General features: G+C 36.1%; 1 protein-coding gene across 2 annotated transcripts in view; it reads right to left on the reverse strand.

The window, feature by feature from the left end:
* KANSL1L (KAT8 regulatory NSL complex subunit 1 like) overlaps window positions 1-25286 on the reverse strand; it is a 94178-nt gene that overhangs the window by 4437 nt on the left and 64455 nt on the right. Inside the window, exons 6-11 of one of the 2 annotated variants that reach the window (XM_068969249.1) lie at window positions 17679-17844; window positions 15032-15139; window positions 4580-4708; window positions 3180-3298; window positions 2092-2216; window positions 574-628 (exon numbers count right to left, since the gene is read on the reverse strand). In XM_068969249.1, coding sequence (XP_068825350.1) covers window positions 574-628; window positions 2092-2216; window positions 3180-3298; window positions 4580-4708; window positions 15032-15139; window positions 17679-17844 — 702 coding nt within the window. The remainder of the gene's footprint in view (window positions 1-573; window positions 629-2091; window positions 2217-3179; window positions 3299-4579; window positions 4709-15031; window positions 15140-17678; window positions 17845-25286) is intronic. The other variant, XM_068969250.1, reaches the window with a different exon arrangement.

Consider the following 25286-nt stretch of genomic DNA (forward strand, 5'->3'; position numbering starts at 1 on the left):
ATAGTATTTTTCTCTATAATTTTTCTTGTCTTAGTGTAAGTTTTACCCTTCCAGGTCCATAGTCCCTTTCCTGTGGTTCCAAAAATCTGGAAAAAATACAGGTTTTCATAATTCATTTGGTGACACAGCCTGATCTGAAAATGATGTGAGGCTATTGTACTTCCTATGAGTATTTCACTATAGAACTCAGTATTGATTGAGAACTTCCCTAGACTCCCATATAAGACTAAATCTCATGCAGAAAAATATGACTATTAGTGGAAATGAATACCGGTACTCAATAAGTTCAGTATTTCAACAACTCATGTATGGAAATGGTATGTTTTGTTTTTGCTTTTGTTTATTCTTTATGCATGTTGTCTTTGTAGGCAAATTTGTACAAAACACTTTCTTAATCAATACCTTTAGTGAGGAACTTTTCATAAGTTTTGAAAATAAAAAAAATCAGTGTATTTTAGAGGGCTTATAGTTCCATTTAGTTCATCAAATATCAAATTAAGCACATGAAAAAGAAATTAAGTAGGCTTCATAATATAGTATATGCAATTATCCCATAAGTGAAAGGCAACTTACCTCTTCTTCACCTAAATCATATTCATCCAAAGGCTGAAGAACAACCATCCTCCAGCTGTTGAAGACAGAACCAATTTCAAATAGCTTTTCTTAATCTACCTAATGTAGCAATTTTATTCTATAAGCACAACCAATATAGTAGTGTTTTCTTTCTTTGGGATTTCCATAATTCAACTGGTTGTTGTATTTTAGTACTTCATTTTTTAAAAGAGACAAAATATTTGTACCATGAGAAGGGGACAAGGAGAAGATGAGGCTTTACTTTGGGCCTTACAATAAACAGTTTCTTCTACATAGTTGCATTTTATACCTAAGAATGTACTAATTTTGAAATAAGTTAGTGGTATGCTGATAAACTGGCTAAGAAAGTAAAAAGGAAAAAAGCTGTGATTTGTAGCATTTGCCAGTTTGCTTGTGTGAAGACTCCCATCATGGCCTCACATCACAGGACTCGTATATTAAACAAACAGGTCAACCAGCGAGCTCCAGCCTATCAATGGAAACTGGAAAGACACTGTTGCTATAGACTGTTGTAACCACCAAGTATTGTTTTTTACTTAATATACAATATATCAACAGATTCTCTGTAGGAATTCTCATAATACTTCCTAGAGTATTAGGAGTTCTCTCACTGGCTCAAAGCAGCTATGAAAAAAAGGATCAAATTAGCTAGAATAGAGATGGGTAGGAATAACTGCAGTTGTCATCAGCTGTCTTGTTTCCATGCTTTTCTATATCTACTTCTCGGTGCCAGATTTATAATCTTAAAAGTGCTTTCATCATTGCTAAAAAAATTGACTAAGTTGGCTGCCAGCAGGAGACAGATCTGTGTATGCCATTAGAGGACATCCACAACCTGGTTCCAGTTTATTTTTGAGCCTTCATTTCGTTTATCACCCTAAACAAAACCTTAGTCTCTGGCTTAGTCTTGCATAATTGTTCCTGTGCCTGAGTTATGGTCTCCCTATGTGAACACACACTTTCTCCTTCTGCCCCACCCCCTTTTCCTAATACACTCCCAGGTCTTCCCACTCTTCTTGCTATTTGACCTGTGTATTGCGGACCTGAAGATACATTAGAATCTTTTGTTGTCACAGGAGTTGTCCTCTTACAGTGTGAATACCCTCTGCAAAGGTAGTTGCTTTCTTTGAACTCTGTGCAAATCTCCATTTTAAAGAGCAAAGATTGTTACTGGAATTATTTACATCCCTAAAGTACCTTTTAGTGCCATGTACACAATAGAAGGCTAAATGTTGAATGAAAAAATACTCAAAAGTATTAAAGTAAGTAAGTCTTAAGAATTTCCCTTTCTTAATAAAACCTGAGAAATAAAGCTGAGTTACTATACCGGCACTGTTTTTCAGCATGAGTAATGTAAAGGCTTCTTTCACTGTCTTCCCTCCATGTAACCATATAAATGGGGGAAAGGCAGAAAGCAGCATTTTCTTTATGTTAAAAATTTTAACTTCACTGAAAGTTATTCAAGAAAGGAAAATTAAAGGATGTAAGCATACATACCTTGGAGTAAGTATTTCCTTATATTGGAGCTTCTCTAATTTAGCTGGGGCCACTAATGACATGGGGATCACAATATTATCTATATCATAAGAGCTCTCACTTCGCAATCTTCGTCGTGCTGTATTCTGCAAGACAGGATTACAGTAGTTTGACAACAGTTTTGGTTATGTATGATGATACTCCTTTTATGAGTATATAAAGAAAATATGGAGTGCCTCTAAGTTTTATAAATATATTATAAAATCTGACCATAAGATGTTAAGAAAAACAAGTATACATAACTTCTATGAAACAGTACATTTGTGTGTGCACACATTCAAGTCTGTTTTTAAAACCATTAAAAATATGAATGCCTTAAAATACAAAACTCTTAACAGAAAGTGAAATTGAAGTCGCTCAGTCATGTCTGACTCTTTGCGACCCCATGGACTGTAGTCTATCAGGCTCCTCTGTCCATGGGATTTTCCAGGCAAGACTGCTGGAGTGGATTGCCATTTCCTTCTCCAGGGGATCTTCCTGACCCAGGAACCGAACCTGGGTCTCCCTTATTGCAGGCAGACGCTTTACCATCTGAGCCACCAGGGAAGCCTAAGGGTACTATAAAGCACCCTAAGTGACAGTGAAATCTTTTAACCAACTCATTTTTATTAGGAAGAACTATGAAATAAAATGTTCGGTGAGCCATTTAATAAAGATTATTTTTACAGTCTTCATTTATGTGTTCCTAGGCCCTGAGCGTCATGCTGTTTTTCTAAATCCTCCCATATTTTGACCTCTACTCCCGACCAGATAACAAAACACAAAACAATGTAAGAATAACACAAGTGCTGGATTCTTATTTAGCCTCATGAGTTTTGGACAAAAAAAAAAAAACAAACCCATAATCAAGAATTAATGAACAATTAGGTCCCTAATAAAATTTAATCAATATATTGCTTCTTAGTAAGATAATTCTAAATACGCTAATTATGTGCTAGTAAATAAAGCTATTAACAAAATACCCTGTTTAGGTCCTCCCCACCGCCCACCAGATGTGTGAGCTTAAAAGTCTGTAAAGCAACTTGAAAGTTCACTGTACAAAAACCTACTTGTGATGATGAATTCTGGGTTCTTGATATAACATTGACATTAGTAACTGCAGTAAAACTGCTTTGGGATCCTGGTTCTGTGCGCTGAAAAGCAAATTCTTCAAATCTAGTTCTTTCTCCTGCCATGGAAAGACCATTGAGAGTGTCATACATTAAATGTAACTGGTAAGTATTAGACTTTCTGTTTTCCTAGTTTGGTAATGTGAGTCTTGATCTATTTATTTATTTTTTTAATTCATGTATCAAAAAACAAAATGAAGGAAATTTTATAGAAATCTCGGTCACACTTGCCGTTTCTGGGGTCCTGACAGTTTATACCCAGTCTATCATTTCTTTAACCTCACCTCCCTTTACTATGTTCCTGCTTTCTGTAACTCTTGAAAAGTGAAAAGTGAAGTTGCTCAGTCGTGTCCGACTCTGTGACCCCATGGACTGTAGCCTACCAGGCTCCTCCATCCACAGGATTTTCCAGGCAAGGGTACTGGGGTGGGTTGCCATTTCCTTCTCCAGGGGATCTTTCCAACCCTGGGATCGAACCCAGGTCTCCCACATTGCAGGCAGACGCTTTACTGTCGAAGCCATAAGGGAAGCCCAACTTCTTCAAATCAGTGTCCATGCATTAAAAATGGTTGTTGCATACAGAGCTGTCTAGTTACTTTGTAGTATAGCATTTTACCTGTGTTGTTCTTGTATTCATGTTAAATCCACCATGTATAATATAGTTCAGTACATCTTAGGTATAAATAATTTCTAATTTATTGGGTATAATGACATACTGCACCTAGGGCATACTTCACTAATTTATATAATGTTAGAGCCTCTAGAACAATGAATAAGATCCAACAGAGTATACAGATTATTTGTTATTTAGTACACATTACCCCAGTTAAGTTTTGTGTTACTAGCAGAGTTCTCGTTTCAAAGGTATCTCTCTTCATCTTGGCACTGTAAGGTCCTAAGGGCAATTCAACTAGGTTGAGTTACTTAGATGCATCTCATCCAATTTATTAAAATTCTGAAGAAGCTTCAGCGAATCAGCATCTTCACAAAAGGAACCAGGTATGGTAATCTCTAAAGGGCAACCTTGTATTAAGACATTCTGAGTCCAAAGCACAGTGCTAGAGACTGAAGTCCTATCTAGGAGGACAGTTGGTAGAAAATAACTCTGGTTAGGAAACATAGGAAGGAAATTCTTTAATTTCCATAAAGTGGATGGAATCTCAGTCTACATAATTCTGAATTGACTACATGAATTTGCTGTTTGATGTTCATAGCACCATGGATGTTTTGTGTAATTAGTGACTTCTGGGTTATTACTTCATGAGGCAGGGCTTTTGGAGATCAGAATTTTATTATTTTCAGTTTTTACTACTAGTGCTCATGTCCTCATTTGAACTTACCTATTGCTGTTTCACTCAAGTGTCTTTTCTTTCTTCCCTGTAATAGCTGCACAGAAGATTCTGACTTTATGTGAGGCTTGCATATAGAAGAATATCCATTTCTCCATTGATTCAGAGAAGTATTACGTACTAAAATGGAAAGAACAATGAAATTTTAGTTCCTTAACACAAGTATGGTGAACATCTTAACTTGCTTTTACTTTATAACAATGCACAATATTGATATACCAGTTCAAAATGACATAAATAACGTGAAGATGAAATACCCCTAAGCTGAAAATAATAGAGTAAGATTTATTAAAAACATCTTAATGAAGTGCCCCAATTCCTATAGTTTCTCCATTATTTGAAGAGGAAAGGTGATCTGTCTTCTAAGTTATAAACTTTTAGTTTATGCTCACCCTTAAATCTGGGAACAATTCAGGACTAAGTAAGATTATAGAATCATAAGAGACTGGGATCTCTTGGGAGCAATAACCAGATTTCATCAATCTCTTGACAGTGCCTAGTGCCATTTTTAAAGCAATGGATTTTTAAAACTTTAAAGTCATTTAATATCTCTGTGCATCAGCTGCCTGAACTGTAAAATAGGGATAATAGCTATTGTGGGATTCTGGGGATTAAGTGAGTTAATTCCTGTAGTGGTCACTAGAAGGATTTCTGACCTAAGTATGCAATAAATGTTAGTTTCATCATTACTGTTTTCTTTCTGAACCCTATATTTGCAATGCTGGATTAATAACCAAATTGGCTTCTTTTTTTGAAATGTTTGGAGATGTGGAAAGGTTGGCTTAAGTGACAAATTCTAACACTGGAAAAAAGAGTATGGATGGTCTGTCAACAGTGACAGGGACTAAGATTCCATGATGGCAAAGCACCCTAAAAATGATAAACAAAACTTTTACACATAGATGCACAGATCTACACATTTACATCCACATTAGCATGTTAAAAAATGAAACTTTTAAGTAGAACAATTTCTGAACAAGCTCTGAAAGCCTAATACCTTAAGAAATTTGAAGAGCAAACTGCAAAAGCACAAGAGAGTACTGCCGCAAAAGTGTGATCATTAAGGAGCTCTGAATGTGGAGGAAAGAAACAGTCATCTGTAGCAGGATTACCTGTAAAATGACTACACATACTATCACAGCCAGCATCCTTGAAGCTTCAGCAGAGAAATGGATGGGTGGGTAGATAAGGCAGCACCCAGGTGCCCCACTTGGAAAACATGTCCTGCCCATCCATAACTGCCTCTGAAAACAATATTGAGTGTAAATTTCTTCCTCTTCCATGAAGAGGATCTCAAGCAGTGGCAAAACTTATCTTAGTCAACACTAACTTCAGAGATGAAAACACAAGACTCCAACAAGAAGTACTAACAACAAATGTAAAGGTTTTCTCAAGAACTATATAATGGGTTCACTGAATACAAATTTACAAGTCTTCAAAATAATATTGCCAAGAGAAAGGCAAAAGGCCTCTCCAAAGAGATCTCAGAAACGGAAAGGCTAATTGAGGAACAAAATCACTGCTCACTGGCCTGAATAACAGAATGGATATAACTAAAAATCACGATCATTGAACTGGAAGAGTAATTCTAAAACTCGAACAGAGTGATGGAAACAGGAAAAAAAATTTCTAGAGGAGGACAAACCAAAAGAGGGTAAAAAAAGGAAAGGATAGAGTGAATGAGAGGCAATATTGGAAGAAGCAATAACCAAAATTTTTTACACAATAGTAACCCTAAGGTTTCAGTAACTCAAGCATCAGAGCAAATGGCGGCGGGGGCGGGGTGGGGGGGGGGGAGGTGAACCAAACATCAGTATGAAGACATCCAAAAAGTTTACCAGAGAAGGGGGAAATTATCATAAAGGAATGAGAATCAGATTGACATAAAAGCAAATGCAGGAGAAAAATGGTGACTTAAAGCACTCATGGAAAACTAAACAGAATCCTAAGGTTTCTACCTACTCCCTCAAAGATTTCTACCCGAGAAAAATAATGCAGAGAAAGATGTTAAATAGTATAAGATAGCAGGCATAATTCTAAAATTCATTTCTACAAGGGTGTATCTAAAATTGTGAGTTGGGTTTTAAAACACCTGGCATGTATTGGTGTTCCAATAGTGTCCACCACTCTTGTTTTCCAGAGTATTTTCAAGAAAAATCCAGGTAAATTCAACCCATTTCTTCTAAGGGAATTCACCACTCACCTTGTCTCGTAAAAGCACATCAGACTTTCCGAATCAAGCTTAAACTTTACTTAAGTGATCCTTTTAATTTTACTGAAAAGTTTCATTACACTTTTCTCACTCTTTGGTAATTTGTAATGTTATAACGGACTCTTGAAATAGTAGGAAATATATGGCAATTCATATTAGTGAGTGTAACACAATTCATGTGAGTGTAACACACATTCTCTACCTATGCTCATTGTAGTAACCCCAGCCTTTCAGCTTGCTTATCCAGATTTTCTGAATTCCATCCTAAAATATATTTTGACCCAGTATCTGTCATATTCCCTGTCTTCCCTTCCTCCCTTTCATTTATAGAGAGCCAGTTACATGCCAGGCATGTAATTAGATTTACTTTTTAAAATATAACTTTCTACAGGGATTTGGCGAAAATAATTGATTAGGCTATTTTAGCAGTATAGATAAGGGATCATTAATTTGGACTAAACTGGTAGAAATACAGAGGAGCAGGTTTGAAGCGTAAGATCACTGATAGTGGGGTTTAGATACGAGGTAAGTGTAGGTAAAGAAGGCTGAGCCTTAGGGTTCTGACCTGTGTGGGTTGTTCCTCTTTCTGCACTTTAAACTTTTTGACATAATTTCAGACTTAGAGAAAACCTGCAGTAACAACAAGTGCCATTTTAATTCAGATGCCCTAAATATTAACGTTTTACCACACTGGCTTTCAATGAGATGAAGTTGACACGATGCTTCTCTATTCTAGATATGCCAGTGTTTAAGGGCATTCTCTTACATAGCCACACAACCATCAAAACCAAGAATTAGTGCTTTTAACTAACTGTAGACCTTACTCAAAGTTCACCAGTTAGTCCTGTAATGTTCTTTACAGAAAATCCTTATGCTGTATTCAGTTGACAGGTTTCTGTTTCCTCATATCTGAAAGAGTTCCAGTGTCTAGTTTTTCATGACTGAATATTTTGATGAGTGTAGCCCTTAAGTTGGCTTTGGTATTTTCTCACCACTGGCAACTACTCAATTCTTCCATTTTTTGTCTTTTCTCTACTTTGTTGTTAGCTGAAATGAGTAGTTGTCAAATTGCTAACTCTAATGCACAGTATAGGATAAATCCAAGATCTGAGGCAAAGCACAAAACCATCTATTTACCTTCAATTTATCCTGCAAGAATAACAGGCTATGACAAGGTATGCAATTGTTTCCATTTTTAAATCTTACATATAATGGGCCAACAGCATCTGAACCACTTGGGACCTTGTTAGAATCTCAGACCCCATTCCAAACTTACTGAATTAGAACCTGCATTCTAACAATAGCCCCAAAGTAATCTGCACATTAAAACTTGAGAAACTGATTTGGAACACTTGACTTTTCCTCTAGATTCCAGTTAAGTATTACCTAAAGCTACACTTGGCATCACCATCTTACTGGAGTTCCCTTTTGCCTTTTTCCCATCACCCTTAACCTCTCTTCCTCTGCTGTCCACTAGGCAGTTTACACACTCATCCTCTGTTTTAGAATATTTTTATCATGTTGGTACCCATAATATCATTTAATAGTCATTTATGTGTCTGCTATCACATAATTTAACTTCCCATGATTCACCTTTGATTTTTCAGCACTTACTAGGTCTACTTGGCACAGAGAAGGTGGTCAGTAAATACTGGGTTCTAGTTTTAGTCAATTCCACAGAAAAGAAAAACTAGTGACCAGCTATTTAAGACAGATACAGGATGAAATTTGGGTTGAGAGGGGGAGGGAATGGGGAAAGTAGAAAAGGAGAGTGAAAGTTGCTCACTTGTCTGACTCTTTGTGACCCCATGGACTATACAGTCCATGGAATTCTCCAGGCCAGAATACTGGAGTGGGTAGCTTTTCCCTTCTCCAGCAGATCTTCCTAACCAAGAGACTGAACCCAGGTCTCCCACATTGCAGGTGAATTCTTTATCAGCTAAGCCACAAGGGAAGCCCAGTAAAGGAGAGATTGGTACACAAAAAAGTACTGATTTGCCTAAAGTTACAGTGCAAGTTTGAAGCAGGAAGCAGGATACTCAAAGCCAGTGCTCTGGGACAACCAGAGGGATGGGATAGGGAGAGAGGAGAGGGAGGGTTCAAGATGGGGGGACACGTGTGCACCTGTGGCTGATTCATGTCAGTGTATGGCAAGAACCATCACAATACTGTAAAGTTATCCTCCAATTAAATTAATAAAGTGAAAAAAAAAGGTAGCATTCAATTCAAATGTTTTCCACTCCTAGCTTTTAATTTTCCATTACTAACATGTCACTATATTATTAATACATCAGTAATAATTTTGTGCCTAACATTTACACTGCTCCATTTTTTAAAGTCAGATAAATTAGAGTAACATTAGAAGAAACACAATTGCAGAAGAAATATAATAACATTGTTTTTGCAAATTCACTTTCAGTCTTATACATAAATTTCATATTCACATTTCAAATGTAACATTTTAATTTGGATATATGTATAACTTTTTTTTAACCTGATAACTCATTGTTATTTTTTTAGATGGTCACCTAACATTCCTCTGATTAGAAACAGTAGCATTTAACTGTTCCCTAGCTGTTGGAACTACTTATAATCATCATAATTTTATTTGTATTATGGACATTCTTAGAATAATCATCTTGCACACATTTTTTAATTAAAAAATTGTTAGTCTAGGATAAATTCCAAGAAGCACAACTGTATCATGAAAAATATCTAAACATAAGCTATGCTACTGCTAAGTTACTTCAGTCGTGTCCGACTCTGTGACCCCATAGACGGCAGCCCACCAGGCTCCCCCATCCCTGGGATTCTCCAGGCAAGAACAATGGAGTGGGTTGCCATTTCCTTCTCCAGTGCATGAAAGTGAAAAGTGAAAGTGAAGTCGCTCAGTTGTGTCCGACTCCTAGCGACCCCATGGACTGCAGCCTACCAGGTTCCTCCATCCATGGGATTTTCCAGGCAAGAGTACTTTCCTGTATTTCTTTTGCACAGGCAATTCCTTGTTCTTAGTGCTTTCATTTCTTTAACTTTTTACAGAGGAAAAATTTCAAGAAACATAAATGGAATAATGAACTCCCTGGAATAATGAACTCCCCTGTTCCTATGATTCAGCATCAAGAGTGTTGAACAACCAACTTTTCTCTCTCTCCCACCTGTTGTTTTTTGCTGGAGTATTTAAAAACACATTCCAAATATTGCCTACATATATATCAGCTTGAATCAAATAAACGGACAGATAAACTGTGTTTATGTAACCACATGCATTATTACATCTAACATAATAATTTATTAATATGCAACAGTAAGTCCATGTTCAAATTTCTTGTCTGAGAAACTGTGTGTGTGTGTCTGTGTGTGTATACAGCTGAGTTGTTAATGAGGATCTCTTAAGAGGCCTACAGGCTGCATCTGGCTGATGCAAGTATAAATATTTTTACATAGATATAATTGTATCACTTGTTTTTGTTCAGTCCCTAAATCAAGTCATGTCCAATTCTTTGTGACCCCATGGACTGTAGACCGCCAGGCTCCTCTGTCTATGGGGTTTCCCAGGCAACAACAGTGGAGTGGGTTGCCATTTCCTTCTTGAGGGCACCTTCCCGGATCAGGGATTGAAACTGTGTCTCCTTCACTGGCAGGTAGATTCTTTACCACTGGAGCTCCCTGGAAAGTCCCAGTTGTATCATACATAGAAGTAAAACTTTTGTCCTTTTAGATCACTCACCATTCTTGGATAAATTCTTAGATAAACTTTTACAATGTTTTTAAAAATGTTATGTTCCACTGGGTTAGACAGATAACCATATTACTACTGTTCTCCAAGTTGTTTTTAATTTTTCATTACCACAAATAATGTTAAGTATATCTGTGAATAAAGGTGGTTTCATATTTAGCATTAGACTGGGTTCTTGGAAATGGATTTATCAGGTCAGAATAAAGTTTAGTAAATGTTTATTGTGAACAAGTGCAGAAGTTTTAATGAGATTTAAAGAAATTAATTATTTAAAGGCCTTATAATGCATTTCAGGAGATCTTCCCACCTCAGGGATCGAACCAGCATCTCTCAGGTGGGTTCTTTACCACTAGCGCCAAGGCTATAACAAATGCATTTCACAGTACTTCCCAAAAGGCTTGTATCAATTAATTGTACCTGAAATATTTGAGGGTACTATTTTTGCTACACAGTTTTGCCAGACTGATGATTATAATGTCTGATATTATTAGTGTAATTGGAAAAAGGAGAAACATCTAGCACAGTGTCTGCCACAGATACCCAATACATGTTAGCTACAATTTTTCTAAATTTACTTCTTTAAATTGAAGGACAATTGCTTTACAGAATTTTGCTGTTTTCTGTCAAACCTCAACATGAATCAGTCATAGGTATACATATATCCCCACCCTTTTGATTAATTAGCATTTTCATTATCATTGAATACATCTAGTTTTTCTTCTAATTCTTTTAAGATACCACCTTTAATATTTACCTCTTTAATCTATCTGGAATGTATTTTACTGTTGATCCACCTTAAATTTGTTTTAAGGTGCTATATGACAGAAAGATCTCTTTATTTTACCAAAAAGTCATTCCTTAATACCTATGATTACAGAAAAAAAGTCATTTTAAACGTGGTCTCTGACCAAGACTACTTGGATTTGAATCCTGCATCTACTACATTTTAACTGTGATTTGGGAAAAATTAGTCAAGCAGAAAATAGCCTATAGCCTGACATATTATGCAGAACAGTTTAAAAAATGCTTTAACAGAGCTAAACAAATGTATATAGGACATTTGAGCTCATAGCCACCTTAACTTCTTTTTTCTAAACAAATCACTTTCATACTTAATGGGAAGGCCACCAGCTTGAACAATCATCTTAAGACAGAATGATAGATTTTTTTTTCCATCAAAAACTGTTAAATAAGATTTTTTTCAACAGAAAAGAGATGTTAAGATAGGAAACTTCTTTATGTCTTGCATTAAAGGAGTGGGAAAATGACTTTAAAGGTTTCAGCAGCCCACTGTGGCTCCTTTGCCTGTGTGTGAAAGGGCTTCCCTGGTGGCTCAGATGGTAAAGAATCTGCCTGCAGTGCAGGAGACCTGGGTTCAATCCCTGCATTAGGAAGATCCCCTGGAGGAGGGAATGGTCACCCACTCCAGTATTCTTGTCTGAAGAATTCATTGGACAGAGGAGCCTGATGGGCTACAGTCCATGGAGCCAAAAAACTCAGACACAACTTTGCCTGTGTGTACTGAAAACTTACAGGGTTGTGCAGATAAAGCCCTTTATTACTGTACTAGTGTATAAGGAATGCTTCATAAGAATCATTTACTATTATTTATTAGTTAGGCTATCATTTCCACACTAATAGGAAATATCACTCATATAATAAATCCTTAGGCTTATCTTTGGGCTTTTTATTTAGTTCCCTTGGCTTCTAACAGCATCACAATGTTTTAATGATTATACCTTTATATTGGGCTCATATCTGATACCTTATCAGTTCAGTTCAGTCACTCAGTCATGTCCGACTCTTTGCAACCCCATGGACTGCAGCACGCTAGGCTTCCCTGTCCATCATCAACTCCTGGAGCTTGCTCAAACTCATGTCAATCGAGTTGGTGATGCCATCCAACCATCTCATCCTCTGTCATGCCCTTTTCCTCCTGCCTTCAATCTTTCGCAGCATCAGAGTCTTTTCAAATAAGTCAGTTCTAATCAGGTGGCCAAAGTATTGGAGTCTCAGCTTCAGCCATCAATCCTTCCAATAAACATCCAGGACTGATCTCCTTTAGGATGGACTGGTTGGATCTCCTTGCAGTCCAAGGGACTCTCAAGAGTCTTCTCCAACACCACGGTTCAAAAGCATCAATTCTTCAGCACTCAGCTTTCTTTATAGTCCAACTCTCACATCCATACATGACTACTGGAAAAATCATAGCTTTGACTACACGGACCTTTGTTGGCAAAGTAACGTCTTTGCTTTTTAATATGCTGTCTAGGTTGGTCATAACTTTTCTTCAAAGGAGCAAGTGTCTTTTAATTTCATGGCTGCAGTCAGCATTTGCAGTGGTTTTGGAGCCCCCCAAAATAAAGTCTGACACTGTTTCTCCATCTATTTCCCATGAAGTGATGGGACCAGATGCCATGATCTTGGTGTTCTGAATGTTGAGCTTTAAGCCAACTTTTTCACTCTCTTTCACTTTCATCAAGAGGCTCTTTAGTTCTTGTTCACTTTCTGTTATAAGGGTGGTGTCATCTGCATATCTGAGGTTATTGACATTTCTCCCAGAAATCTTGATTCTTCTGTTTCATCCAGCCCAGTGTTTCTCATGATGTACTTACTCTGCATATAACTTAAATAAGCAGGATGACAATATACAGCCTTGACATAATCCTTTCCTGATTTGGAACCAGTCTGTTGTTCCATGTCCACTTCTAACTGTTGCTTCCTGACTGGCATACAGGTTTCTCAGGAGGCAGGTCAGGTGGTCTGGTATTCCCATCTCTCAGAATTTTCCACAGTTTCTTGTGATCCACACAGTTAAAGGCTTTGGCATAGTCAATAAAGAAGAAATAGATGTTTTTCTGAAATTCTCTTCTTTTTTGATGATCCAACAGATGTTGGCAATTTGATCTCTGGTTCCTCTGCCTTTTCTATATCCACCTTGAACATCTGGAAGTTCACAGTTCACATATTGCTCAAGCCTGGCTGGAGAATTTTGAGCATTACTTCACTTGTGTGTGAGATGAGTGCAACTGTGCAGTAGTTGGAGCATTCTTTGGCATTGCCTTTCTTTGGGATTGGAATGAAAACTGACCTTTTCCAGTCCTGTGGCCACTGCTGAGTTTTCCAAACTTGCTGGCATTTTGAGTGCAGCACTTTCACAGCATCATCCTTTAGGATTTGAAATAGCTCAACTGGAATTCCATCACCATTTCTGACCTTTATGTACTGACACTTTATAGAACTTTTAAAAGTTTTATTGGATATTCAACATTTACTTTAAGAAGAATACCTCTGGGATTCTGATTAGAATTACATTATAAGTTCATTTGAGGAAAAATGACACCTATAGTTACAACTTTTCTTTTGACAGGAACAGAGTATTTCTCTCCATACAAGCACATATACTCTTCTGTTCCTCAGTAAACTTTTCAAGTTTCCTTCATGTAATTTCTTGTTAAGTTTAATCCTAGATATTTTATATTTTGATTGTCAATATGTCTAGGATAATTTATTGTTTTACAAATTCTAATGGATTATTTAGGTATTTATAAAGGCTACTTGTTTTTTAAGTTTATTTAAAGATCTGTTACGTTCCAAAACTCCACTTCTAACAGGTATTCACATTCAGTTGATTGCTGAGTTTTTGAGGGAGATGATGATTTCATCTGGAAATGTTTTGTGTAACATTTTGATGTTGAGAAATACACAGATGTATTTTCTTTCTTTTTTTGATTGCTTCCAAGCACAATGTCCCCATCCCCAATTTAGAGTTTCATTAATTTTTCAAGTTTTATTTTGCGTCTTTAGTGTTTTATTTAAAATTCTTAGAAACTGATACATGATATGAGTATATAAACATATTCCCCAAAATGACTAACAATACTATTCATTGAATAGTTCTCCACTTTCTGATTTACAATTCTTCCTTTAAATAATAAAGAATAAGCTATGTAGTCTGCTTCATGAATCTACTTTGCGAAATGTAAGCAAAATGGAAGCTATTCTAATGTTTATAGCTTTCTGTAATGTTTTTATATGTGGTTGGGCTAGATTCTCTCAATATTTTTTCCAGCAATTCCTTTTACATTTTCCCATTAATTCTTTCAATGGGCTTTATAATTATTTTAAATTAACCAAATTCTTTTAGAACTTCAAGTTACATTGCACCAAACATAAACCAATAGGAAGAACTGATATCCTAATTATTCTTACCATCCAGTAGTGCTGTAGTGCTGTTTTCCCATGTTTATTTAAATTTCCTTTTATATTTATCAATAACATTTCATAATTCTCATTCTATATTCAGTAAGTATTACACATTTCCTGTTAGGATTACTGCTGTGTATTTTCTATTTGTGTGTGATGTGTGAAAAGTGAATATTAAAAATTAAGGATTTACATTCATTCCTTTGTTAAATTTTATGTCCTTAGCAAAAGTAATAAGTAAATAAAGATGTAAAAAGTATATAAAGTACAAGATTTATAAGTAACATACCAGGTGATGGAGATATGATACAGTCTCCTAAAAATTTATTTTCAGTAAGATCTCCTTTTATTTCAGTTTTTTTTAACAGTGTTTCAAAGTGAAAATGAAGAGGCACATCTAGAAAAATAAAGCAAACAAAAATATTTTCAGTGAAATCACTCTTTATACTGTCCCATATTAAGATTTAGAAAAATAAGCAAAAGCTTGAAACGTCACAACTATTACAAGTGACAAAATATTATTTCCAAGTGTAAGCAATATTTTGGAAATTACTGATTATGCATACTAAATAAACACTAGTTATGAACAATTTCGTAAACTAAAATAGTACATAAGGTGAACAAAATTATAAACATTAAATACTACTTGCAGATGAAACAAATGCTCCCAAAAGGTCTTTAATAAAATATACAGTCAAACCTAAGTCCGTTCCTCCCACCCCTACAAACTCTGCATTTGAAATAATGAAGTTTCCAAAAGACATAATTATACAAGTTTAGTTACTTGAAGGAAAAAGACTATAATTCAGATGCAACCTTTTATGAAAGTGTCATTTCACATTCCCTTAGTTTACTACTGTTATGAATCACAAAATTAAATCTACTTTTACAAAAAATCAAAACATACTGACAAACTAATTCTCTTCTTTTAAGTAGAGACTTAGGAGAGTTGTTCAATTCACTATGTTTATATTCCATACTCTCACAACCAAAAGAGAAGCTAAGTAAATAAAATAGATGTGCTTCACATTGATTAACTAAAGTGTATTTTCTTCAATCAAGAATGCAAAAACAATCATCTTAAAAAGCATTCAATAGAGATACCTAAAATTTTTCCTAAGAAATATAAAGAAATATTCTATAAAGTGGTTGATTTATTCAAAGTTTTGCTACTGAAGATATTTTTAAGAACTAATTATGAATGCATAAATTAACATAGATCCAGAAAAAGTCTCAATTTTAAACAAAGACGTAGCTTTCCATCAAAATAATGTATTTTAATAGCAGATCCATACTCAAGTGTGGAAAAATATGCATACAAAAATGGGTTTGTAAGTATCATCTTGGAAACTTTCCCATGGGGCAGAGGTAAGATAGCTTTCAGTGCTATCACTATACAAAGACCATAAGAAAACTATATAACAAAATGAAAATAAGAATAGAAATTAAATATACTGCCTAAACATTACAGGATTCTGATATTTCCAATTACCAAAACAAGTTTCTCCAAAGAAATATCACCTATTTATATAGAGTATCACCTATTCTACCACTGTTCTTTAGTTGCTGAAAACCTGACATAAGTAGGGAAGGTGCTTGTTCTACTCATATACCTTCCTTAGAACCTACCCTGTACCCTGTGAGCTTTTATTAAAATTTCATAACACTTTATTCCACTTAACAGTTTATATTTCAGTTGTCGAATTGGAATGCAAATACCTTGAGGGATTTATTTGTATTCATTTTCCTATTATACCTAGTATACAGCAGATATTCAGATTTTTATTAAATGAACACAAGAAGAAACAGATAACCCTAACTAGTAGGTAAGGAAGCTAATCTTACTTTATTAGATGTAACATTAGTAGGATGAAAGATACTTATGCCAGATCTCAGGTTTTTTCATCAGAAACAAATTTACTAATAAAAAAACAGGAAGTAAAGAGTATGGCTAGGAGTATGGCTCTGGAGAAAGACAACTTCAGGTCAAATCCTGTCTCCATCATTTACTAGCTGTGTACTCTTGGATGAGTAATTTAACATCTCTAAGCCTCAATGTTCTTATATGTAAGATAAAGACGACAACAATCACTCTCATAGGGTTGCAAGAATTAGAGGAAAATGTAATGTGCTTATAGGATCCATTGTATTCTGGCTGTGTTATTATTGTCATAAATATTATTTTTTCTTTCTTTAATTAAGGTTTCCTCAAAGATACAGTAAAACAGCTACTATAAGGAGCTTACTTCAATGTATGGTATAGCTAAGAAACCACTGTAATACTGGTAAAAACCAAACTAAGATTCAGGGCAGGAATAGGTACAAGAAATGGTGCTTTACAAAGAGGAGCAGTCCCTGGATGATTAGAACCAAAAGCTGAAAAGGAAACAAAAGCTCATTTGAGATATCTTCCCATAAAGAAATGAACTTGAGATAACCAGTGTGAAGAATGTTTTCTTTTTTTACCCTAAACATTTACTTCAGTTTCAATGTACATAAGACTGGAAACAGAAAACAGAAAACAGGAACTGCAGGGAAACTTAAAAGCCGTGTCAGGGACATAGGGATGTAATGCCTCATCCGCTCTGTTGTAGATTACTGGTATTTCTGAGGTTCAAAAGTTGAGTACGTCTAAAGATGGACAATTTTCTTCTCTGAAATTCAATGCTGATTATAGATGGGGGAATACTATATGGCGGGAAAACTCCATGCCAAAAAAGAAAAAAAAAAACACATTAGGAAAAGAACCCTGACTTATTGAGAAACATTTCAATAGCATAGCCATATTATCAATAAAATGATAAAAATTTAACACTCAAAGGGAGATCAAAAGCTAAGTACTTTGCAAAGTTAGTCAAAATGGTTTCCAAGGAATTAAAAAATCAACTTGCAAAGACAGAACATTAATTCATTAATTAATTTATAAGGAGGTTTACCTGATGGCAGTGATAGAACAGAATGGAAAGAAGAATCTAACTCTGATACATGTTCTGTTAACATTTGAGACTTTGAATTGTGTTCACAGCTACTCCAAATTGAAGCTGACTGCAGGCAAGGCATCTGTGTGGTGTTTAAAAACCTTGTTTCTTTTGAAGGCAAAGTCTGTAAGGAAAAAAAGAATAATAATTTAAAGACTTCATTTTTTTTGGAAAACTGATTCAGAGAGAATATAACAGTTATAGTACAGTGTGTGAATGATATCAGCAAGAAGTCCTGGATTACTGAATCACCTTGGAGAGAGCACTTTATGAAAAAGAGAAATGAGTTTGAACAACTTTAGGTCAAAAGAAAATGATTACACTTCAGATTAGTGAGAAATGCAACACTGAGCAGGTACCATGCTAGGAAAAGCTGTGCCTACAGCGGACCCTTGAGCACAGGCTTGAACGATGCAGGTCCATTTATATGCGGGTTTTTTTCCCACTTAATAGGTACTATAGTACTGCGTGAGCCATGGTTGGCTCAATCCTTGGATGCTGAACCACAAGACAGGGAGGAAGGCCAACTGACTATAAAGTTATACATTACCTTAGACCTTTTTTTTTTTTTTGCTGTGTGGGGGTTGATGCCTCTAACCCCACCTTGTTCCAGGGTCAACTGTACTGTTTTCCTCCTTCTAATCTGTTATAACCAATGAGTGAAACTAGAGTCTGCTTTGAATTATAATGCCAGGCAATATCTACACTGGAACAACAGTGAAACACTATGAAGAATATCATATACTTACATTAAATAAAACTGAATTTAAAATAAAACATTACTTACATTACCATATGTAAAATAGATAGCCAACGGGAATTTGCTGTATGGCTCAGGAAACTCAAACGGGCACTGTATCAACCTAGAGGGGTGGGATGGGAAGGGAATGGGAGGGAGGTTCAAAAGGGAGGGGATATATGTATATCTATGGCTGATTAATGTTGAGGTTTGACAGAAAACAACAAAATAAAGCAATTATCCTTCAATAAAAAAAGATGTATAAAATATGCAATATGTTACATGAGTCTGAGTTTAAGGTAAAGTTAAAATTCCAGAAATCTCATGAAAACCATGTTGCTAAATAAAAAAAGTTATGCTGCTACATTAAAAACATATAATGTTTAAATGTTGGGTTCTTAAATTATTTTTTTCTGGTTATAAGTAATTGGGCTTTTCTGGTGGCTCAGATGATAAAGAATCAGTCTGCAATGTGGGAGACCCAGGTTCAATCCCTGGGTTGGGAAGATTTCCTGGAGAAGGGAATGGCAACCCACTCCAGTATTCTTGCCTGGAGAATCCCATGGACAGAGGAGCCTGGCAGGCTACAGTCCATGGGGTCACAAAGAATTGGACATGACTGAGTGACTAACAGAGCAAATAAGGATACAACCAATGAAAAAATCTATAGAACAGAAAGAATATTTTAAAAATTAATATGAGTTTACTTGCATTCCTTCTGTCACCTCTTACCTCCACCTACTACAGTATCATTAGGACTCTTTTTTTATGAAATGATATTTAAAATGCTCATAATAACAGAATTTTAGATGCTATTAAATTACTTTGTAAACTTACATTAAGTTTGTCAACTTTCTTGAGTTTGAGTTTCCTGGCTAACTGGCATGTTTTCTCTATGTTTTGACAGAGAGAGGCATAGCCATGCCTGCCATAGCATTTAACTAGATTTCCTCTGGACTGTGAGCTCCTTGAAGGTTGGGACTATAATTTGTTCAATCCTGTATTCCTGGAACCTGACACAATCCCTAACATATGGTTGAAGCTTGAGTGCTGACCAAATGCATTTTATCTCATTTGCTCTTAAAAAAACTTAAGTGAATAGAATTTTCAAATACATGTGTGCCTGAGACTATTCCACTGGGGGAAAAACAATTCCTGTTAATATATGCTGAAATTTATCATGTAATAAATTTATATTTCTGTTTATATTGCATTGGCCAAGACTTAGCTCTGCTAATCATACCCAGCTGCAAGAAGTCTAGGAAATGCAGTCATTATTCTGGGTGGTCAAGCAAATTGATGATTTTGTAAGAAAATATAACACGTGGGACACGATAATAAAGCTGTGAGTTATTTCCAAAATTTATTCTAATGATGCTATATATCTATGGGAACAATTGCAATTTCTTACCTTTACAAGATGCACTGGTACTTGTGACTCACTCTAGAATTATTTGTTCTTTTATGATGTAAAAAAGATATAAGGAACAATTATTTAAAATTACAAAGAAAAAAATGTGCTAACCTCTTTTTTCCATGTACGGCTAGAACATTATAAATAAAAGGTGATAAAATCTGAATATTTACCATGTAATTAGTTTTCTCTTGCTATTTTTCCAAATCCAGGAAACCCATTAGCCAATTTGAAACTATCCTAAATAATTATGGAGACAAGTGAGGGGCATCTAGGAAAAGGCTTTTTTTCCCCTGCAGAGAAAGTGAAGCCCAGGAGGCTGAAAATGAATGGATGGAGAAATAAGAGAAAAACCTGGAGATTCTTGCCAATAAAAATTCAGATGTCTAGAGGGAGTGATCAACAATACCATATGCTGCATTAGATTCAAGCAAAGTAAAGCCTGAAAACTATCCACTACATGTTTTAATTTTAGTAATGAACCATTTCATATATACAAAAAAGTATATAATTTATAAGGGAGGTATAAAATAATGTTTAAAAAGCACCTATACACATTACTACTTTTAGAAACAGAACAATGCCAATATCTTTGATGACTTCTCTTCCTGTCCCGCCTCCATGAGCCTGTGGTGAAGACTGCTACTTTCCTCCCAATATCTGTGTTGTCTTCCTCCCTGTTCTAAAACTCCTGATTTTCAGTTGGGCACATTTCTCAAGTGTCCTTGCATCTACAAATTACTAAATTCTAGTCAGAACACCATGAAGAGTAGTCATCTGTGCAACCTTTAGAAACTTCCCTTTAGAAGGTAATTTAGCACTCCATTCTTCTACCTGTGATGGTGATCCCTGTCCTGCCCCCTGCCCCTCAATCTTGTGAGTAAGGGTAATGCTCAAAAGATCAAACAGAAAGTCTGGTTCCTAGGAGGAGGAGGAGGAGCCTGGTTCCTAGGTAGGTTTTTCCATTAATCAAACATATTATCTATGAATCACAACAGTTTAGATTCTTTCATTCAGTCCTAAAACCTTTAACTATTTTTATTTATAAGGTTCCAAACATGCTGGATAGGCTCACCAGTTCAATAATAAATAGAAATGGCCTAAAGACATATTGTTTTGTCCCTTATTATACAGTAAATGCTTCTAAAATTTTTTCATAATTAAAAATTACAAGGATTAAGAATGATTGCAGATTTTTTTTCTGTGTACTCTTTATCAGGATGTATGCCTTCTCTGCCAAAGTATTTTTTAAAACTATGTTAATGTTGAACTTAATCATATACTTTTTATGAATCTATTGAAATGATTACTTGACTTTTCTTAATGTGGGTTACTACATTAACAAATTTATAAATGTCAAAGCAACTTTCCATTGTTCTTGAGGAATCTTGCTAGAGATTCAACAATTTCTTTGCAAAGAACCAGAAGCTGGATTTATTTTCTCTACTGCATATGGCAATTTTTGCATATGTATGTTTGTTCTTATGTTTCACTGATTTTGGTTTATTAGGATTGATAAAATATTTTGTCATGTTTTTCCCCTCAATTAACTTAAACTTATACATTCTTCTCTTTTCTTTCAGTGGAATTCCTAGAGATGACAATGCATATGTAACTTATGGCTTTTAGAGTATAAAACAAATTATTCTTTTTACCACTTCCCTGAAAACAGTGGAACATTAGAACACTTTTAAACTCCATTCACTCTCCTCTTTGTTACTGTTGTAATGCATTTCAATTCCATATATAGTTAAAACACTACATTATACTACCATTATTTTTATTGTCAACATTTATATTACCCATATATTTATTCTTTCCATTGTTCTTTACTTCTTTCTACAGTTCTGTTTCCATATAGGATCATGTTCCTTCTCCTGTTGTCATTATTATTAGTGTAGATTTGCTGTCAACAAATTCCCTCCATTTTTACTTATTTGAAACTTTTGTATATCATCATTTTTAAGGATATTTTTATGGATATAGAATACCAGATTGACTTTTTTTTCTTTCAGCACTTTAAGAATATTCACCTTTTCATCTGGTTTCTATTATTTCTACTCAGTGTGCATGCATGCTAAGTCACTTCAGTCACGTCAGACTCTGCAACCTATGGACCGTCACCTCCAGGCTCCTGTGATCATGGGATTCTCCAGGCAAGAATACTGGAGTGGCTTGCCATTTCTTCCTCCAGGGGATCTGCCCAACCCAGGGATGGAACCTGCATCTCCTATAGCTCCTGCACTGGCAGACAGGTTCTTTACCACTACTGCCCCATGGGAAGCTCCTTCTACCTAGTAGTTAGGTCTTATTGTTGACCTCATTTGAAGGTAGTGTATCTTTTTTACCCTGACTACTTATAATATTTTTCTGTGTCCTCACTTTTTAGCAGGCCTCCTATGTCTTGATATAATTTCTATGTGTTTGTTATTTTTGAGTTTCAGAGAATTTGTATCCATCGGTTGATGTCCTGCTTTAGTTTTGGAAATACTATTATTTGTTCAAATGTTACTTTCCCCCTATTTTCTTTCCTTTCTTTTAGAGTCCAATAACATATATGGTTAATTTTTTTCACTAATTTACAGTTCTCTAATTCTGTTTGTGTATTTTTTTTTCTATTTTTATCTCTGTGCTTCTATTGGAGTATTTTATCTTAATAAGTCTTTTGGTTCGTTAACTATATCTTATACTCCCCTGGTGGCTCAGACGGTAAAGCATCTGCCTACAATGCGGGAGACCTGAGTTTGATCCCCAGGTCGGGAAGATCTCCTGGAGAAGGAAATGGCAACCCACTCCAGTATTCTCGCCTGGAAAATCCCATGGACAGAGGAGCCTCTTAGGCTGTAATCCATGGGATCACAAAGAGCTGGACAAGACTGAGCGAGTTCACTTCAGTCACTTTCACTTTATACTCCATTATGGCTTCCCTGGTAGCTCAGCTGGTAAAGAATCCACCTGAAATGCAGGAGACCCCGGTTCAATTCCAGGGACAGGAAGATACCCTGAAGAGGGCATAGGCTACCCACTTTAGTATTCCTGGGCTTCCCTGGTGACTCAACTGGTAAAGAATCCATTTGCAACATGGGAGACCTGGGTTTGACCCCTGGGTTAGGAAGATCCTCTGGAGAAGGGCATGGCAACCCACTCTAGTGTTCATGCCTGGAGAATGCCATGGACAGAGACTGGAGGGCTAGAGTCCACGGGGTCACAAAAAGTCAGACACGACTGAGTGACTAAGCACAGCACAGCATGCTCGTAACAGATAAGCATAATATATGCTCCATTACTAACTATATCTTAGTAATCTAATTTGTCTTTTTCTCTCTTGACGGCTAGTCATCTGGTCCTATCTTTTGGGATGCCTAGTAATTTTTGATTGAATGACAGATGGTATATTTTTAAAAATCATAAAGGCTCCAAATGATGTCATTTTCTCCATAGAGGAGTCTCCTTCTCAACTGCTAAGCAGATAAATTGCAGGTTTCTCTCCTTTAATCTTACTTGGGGAGTGTGCTCAGTTAAGTATGGGTTGCTGCCCTCTTATGACTTTCTATACTTAATTTATTCTTGGCCCTTCAAGATTTTCAGTTAAGTGTTTGCTATATTTTACAGACTTTTCCCTAATCCTTCAGACCTTAAGAAAAAAATCTTCAGAGTACACTGAGAGTGCCACCTTTCTTTGAAGGGGTTTTGTCACTGATTATTTTTTTTAAGCCTACTGTTCTCTGCAGCCCGAGTATGTAGCCAGTGTTATGAGGAAAACGTAAGCATAATATATGCTCCATATATATGCAAGAGTGAACGTCGACATTCTAGGAATCAGCGAATTAAAATGGACTGGAATGGGTGAATTTAACTCAGATGACCATTGTATCTACTACTGTGGGCAGGAATCCCTTAGAAGAAATGGAGTAGCCTTCATGGTCAACAAAAGAGTCCAAAATGCAGTACTTGGATGCAATCTCAAAAACGACAGAATGATCTCTGTTCGTGTCAAAGGCAAACCATTCAATATCACAGTAATCCAAGTCTATGCCCCAACCAGTAACCCTGAAGAAGCTGAAGTTGAACAGTTCTATGAAGACCTACAAGACCTTTTAGAACTAACATCCAAAAAAGATGTCCTTTTCATTACAGGGGACTGGAATGCAAAAGTAGGAAGTCAAGAAACACCTGAGGTAACAGGCAAATTTGGCCTTGGAATATGGAATGAAGCAGGGCAAAGACTAATAGAGTTTTGCCAAGAAAATGCACTGGTCATAGCAAACATCCTCTTCCAACAACACAAGAGAAGACTCTACACAGATGGTCAACACCGAAATCAGATTGATTATATTCTTGGCAGCCAAAGATGGAGAAGCTCTATACAGTCAACAAAAACAAGACCAGGAGCTGACTGTGGCTCCGATCATGAACTCCTTATTACCAAATGCAGATTTAAATTGAAGAAAGTAGGGAAAACCGCTAGACCATTCAGGTATGACCTAGATCAAATCCCTTATGATTATACAGTGGAAGTGAGAAATAGATTTAAGGGTCTAGATCTGATAGAGTGCCTGATGAACTATGGAATGAGGTTCGTGACATTGTACAGGAGACAGGGATCAAGACCATCCCCATGGAAAAGAAATGCAAAAAAGCAAAATGGCTGTCTGGGGAGGCCTTACAAATAGCTGTAAAAAGAAGAGAGGCGAAAAGCAAAGGAGAAAAGGAAAGATATAAGCATCTGAATGCAGAGTTCCAAAGAATAGCAAGAAGAGATAAGAAAGCCTTCTTCAGCGATCAATGCAAAGAAATAGAAACAACAGAATGAGAAAGAACAGAGATCTCTTCAAGAAAATTAGAGATACCAAGGGCACATTTCATGCAAAGATGGGCTCGATAAAGGACAGAAATGGTATGGACCTAACAGAAGCAGAAGATATTAATAAGCGGTGGCAAGAATACATGGAAGAACTGTACAAAAAAGATCTTCACGACCCAGATAATCACGATGGTGTGATCACCCATCTAGAGCCAGACATCCTGGAATGTGAAGTCAAGTGGGCCTTAGAAAGCATCACTATGAACAAAGCTAGTGGAGGTGATGGAATTCCAGTTGAGCTGTTTCAAATCCTGAAAGATGATGCTGTGAAAGTGCTGCACTCAATATGCCAGCAAGTTTGGAAAACTCAGCAGTGGCCACAGGACTGAAAAAGGTCAGTTTCCATTCTAATCCAAAAGAAAGGCAATGCCAAAGAATGCTCAAACTACCGCACAATTGCACTCATCTCACATGCTAGTAAAGTAATGCTCAAAATTTTCCAAGCCAGGCTTCAGCAATACATGAACTGTGAACTCCCTGATGTTCAAGCTGGTTTTCGAAAAGGCAGAGGAACCAGAGATCAAATTGCCAACATCCGCTGGATCATGG

This window comes from Capricornis sumatraensis, chromosome 3, assembly GCF_032405125.1.
Source record: "Capricornis sumatraensis isolate serow.1 chromosome 3, serow.2, whole genome shotgun sequence".
NCBI classification, from domain to species: Eukaryota; Metazoa; Chordata; class Mammalia; order Artiodactyla; family Bovidae; genus Capricornis; species Capricornis sumatraensis.